Here is a 1706-nt window from a genome sequence, read left to right on the forward strand (position 1 = left end):
CTATACTAAAACTTCCAACCAATTCAAGAAGTGTCGAGATTGCATTTTAGCTTTATGAGCAAGCAAAACATCATGTTCGGTTCTAAAAAGGATAAACTTCAATATAATCCCAAGGCAATAAAACCAGCGTTTATGCTCTGATTTGGTCGTCCACAGTGGGTGGCACACGCGGAGGTTCCCAGCAGGAGCCACTCACCACTATATTTGCCACCCAGAAAGTAGGGTGTACAGCACTCCGAAGGACCTGTCACTAGAGGGTTAAGTAACATGTGGGTTACAGCTGTGGTAGACAAACATTTAGTAATTCACACAAGTATAGCCTGCCAAACATACCTACTACAGCAAGACAGCTCTACTTCACACATACAATAATATGACAGAACCATTGTAGCTTGTAAAAATATTAACACTAGCTTTTCTTGTTCATCAAAAACTTTTTTTTCATTCTGCATACCATAACAACACACTGACAGCTATATAGATACTTTTCTAATGACTATCAAGTAATTGGAATAACTCAAAAACTCAAACCAAATATTTTTTTTTTTCTTCTTCTTCTTTCAAACAAGTACCTCACAAACTAATATAATATGTGAGAAGCAGCAGCAGTGACTAGAATCACTTGAAATGCACTTAGTAATTAACAAAAATGATCACTACATCAAGTGTAATTGATGGTTCCCATTGTATTTTGCCTATATGATTTTTATCATTATCAAATGACACATTCTTTTTGTCAGGAAAAAGACCTTACTAACACCACTGCAAAATCAGTGTACTAAACAATAGCCATCATTATCTAATAATATCTATTTAAGCAATATACTACAGTAAACATGAGCTACTTCCAATATAAGTAAACAGATGAGATACAGAATAATTAGCTTATCACACTAATCAATATTAACAAAAATTATGCAAAATAGACTCTGAATTTAGCATTCCTGAAGAGCCTGTTTTCATAAATTTGCTAAAGACAGAAAAAAAAGAAAAACAGAAGGAATGATTAAAAAATATAGGTTTGTCTCACCTGCAGATGCTGTGGCTATGACAGGTGTTCCTCCCCTGGACACTGCAACATCCCACACCCCGTCCCGGTGACCAACATACTCACGCACCATTCGGCAAGATACAGAGTCGTTCTTGAAGCTCGACACTATCTTTGACGTCTGAACACGAAGCTTATTTGCTGCTTTCACTTTCTGTGAACTTTGACCTCCAGCTAGAAACATGATTTTTCATTTAGTAGTTTCCAAAAATATAATTCACTGAACAAAAAATTGTAAAAGTAAAAACATCTGAAACACTCTAGAAATCTCTTAAATATCTATGTATGTAATAACAACATTTCCAAAATAAGAGAAAAAAGCAATTATAATGCAATATGCTGCAGTGACTGGTTAGCAATGGATATCCATCTCAAAGCTGAGTACCAGTCTATTCTAATCTTTCTAAACATTTTCTTCCCACCATAAACAATACAAAAATGGAAATTAATTCAAGATCAAAGGTAGTTCTTTATCCGAAGCATAAAATTTTACTCAGACCAGATCATACATGCCAGAATAAAAAAGATTGTGTAAAAGATCCTCATTACCTGAACATCATATACAATAACTTACAAAGTAATAAATACAAAGTGAAGGCATATACAATACCATAATTAAACAATTGAAATGTAAAATCATAAATCTCTCTCCATCTAC

General features: G+C 34.1%; 1 protein-coding gene across 2 annotated transcripts in view; it reads right to left on the bottom strand.

The window, feature by feature from the left end:
• The window catches only part of LOC119587849 (WD repeat-containing protein 37-like), a gene marked incomplete at its 3' end in the record, with an annotated part of 35088 nt that overhangs the window by 14164 nt on the left and 19218 nt on the right, over positions 1 to 1706 (bottom strand). For both annotated transcript variants that reach the window (XM_037936554.1, XM_037936553.1), the window contains 1 exon segment: positions 1031 to 1222. In XM_037936554.1, coding sequence (XP_037792482.1) covers positions 1031 to 1222 — 192 coding nt within the window.

Source organism: Penaeus monodon, chromosome 23, assembly GCF_015228065.2.
Source record: "Penaeus monodon isolate SGIC_2016 chromosome 23, NSTDA_Pmon_1, whole genome shotgun sequence".
NCBI classification, from domain to species: domain Eukaryota; kingdom Metazoa; phylum Arthropoda; class Malacostraca; order Decapoda; family Penaeidae; genus Penaeus; species Penaeus monodon.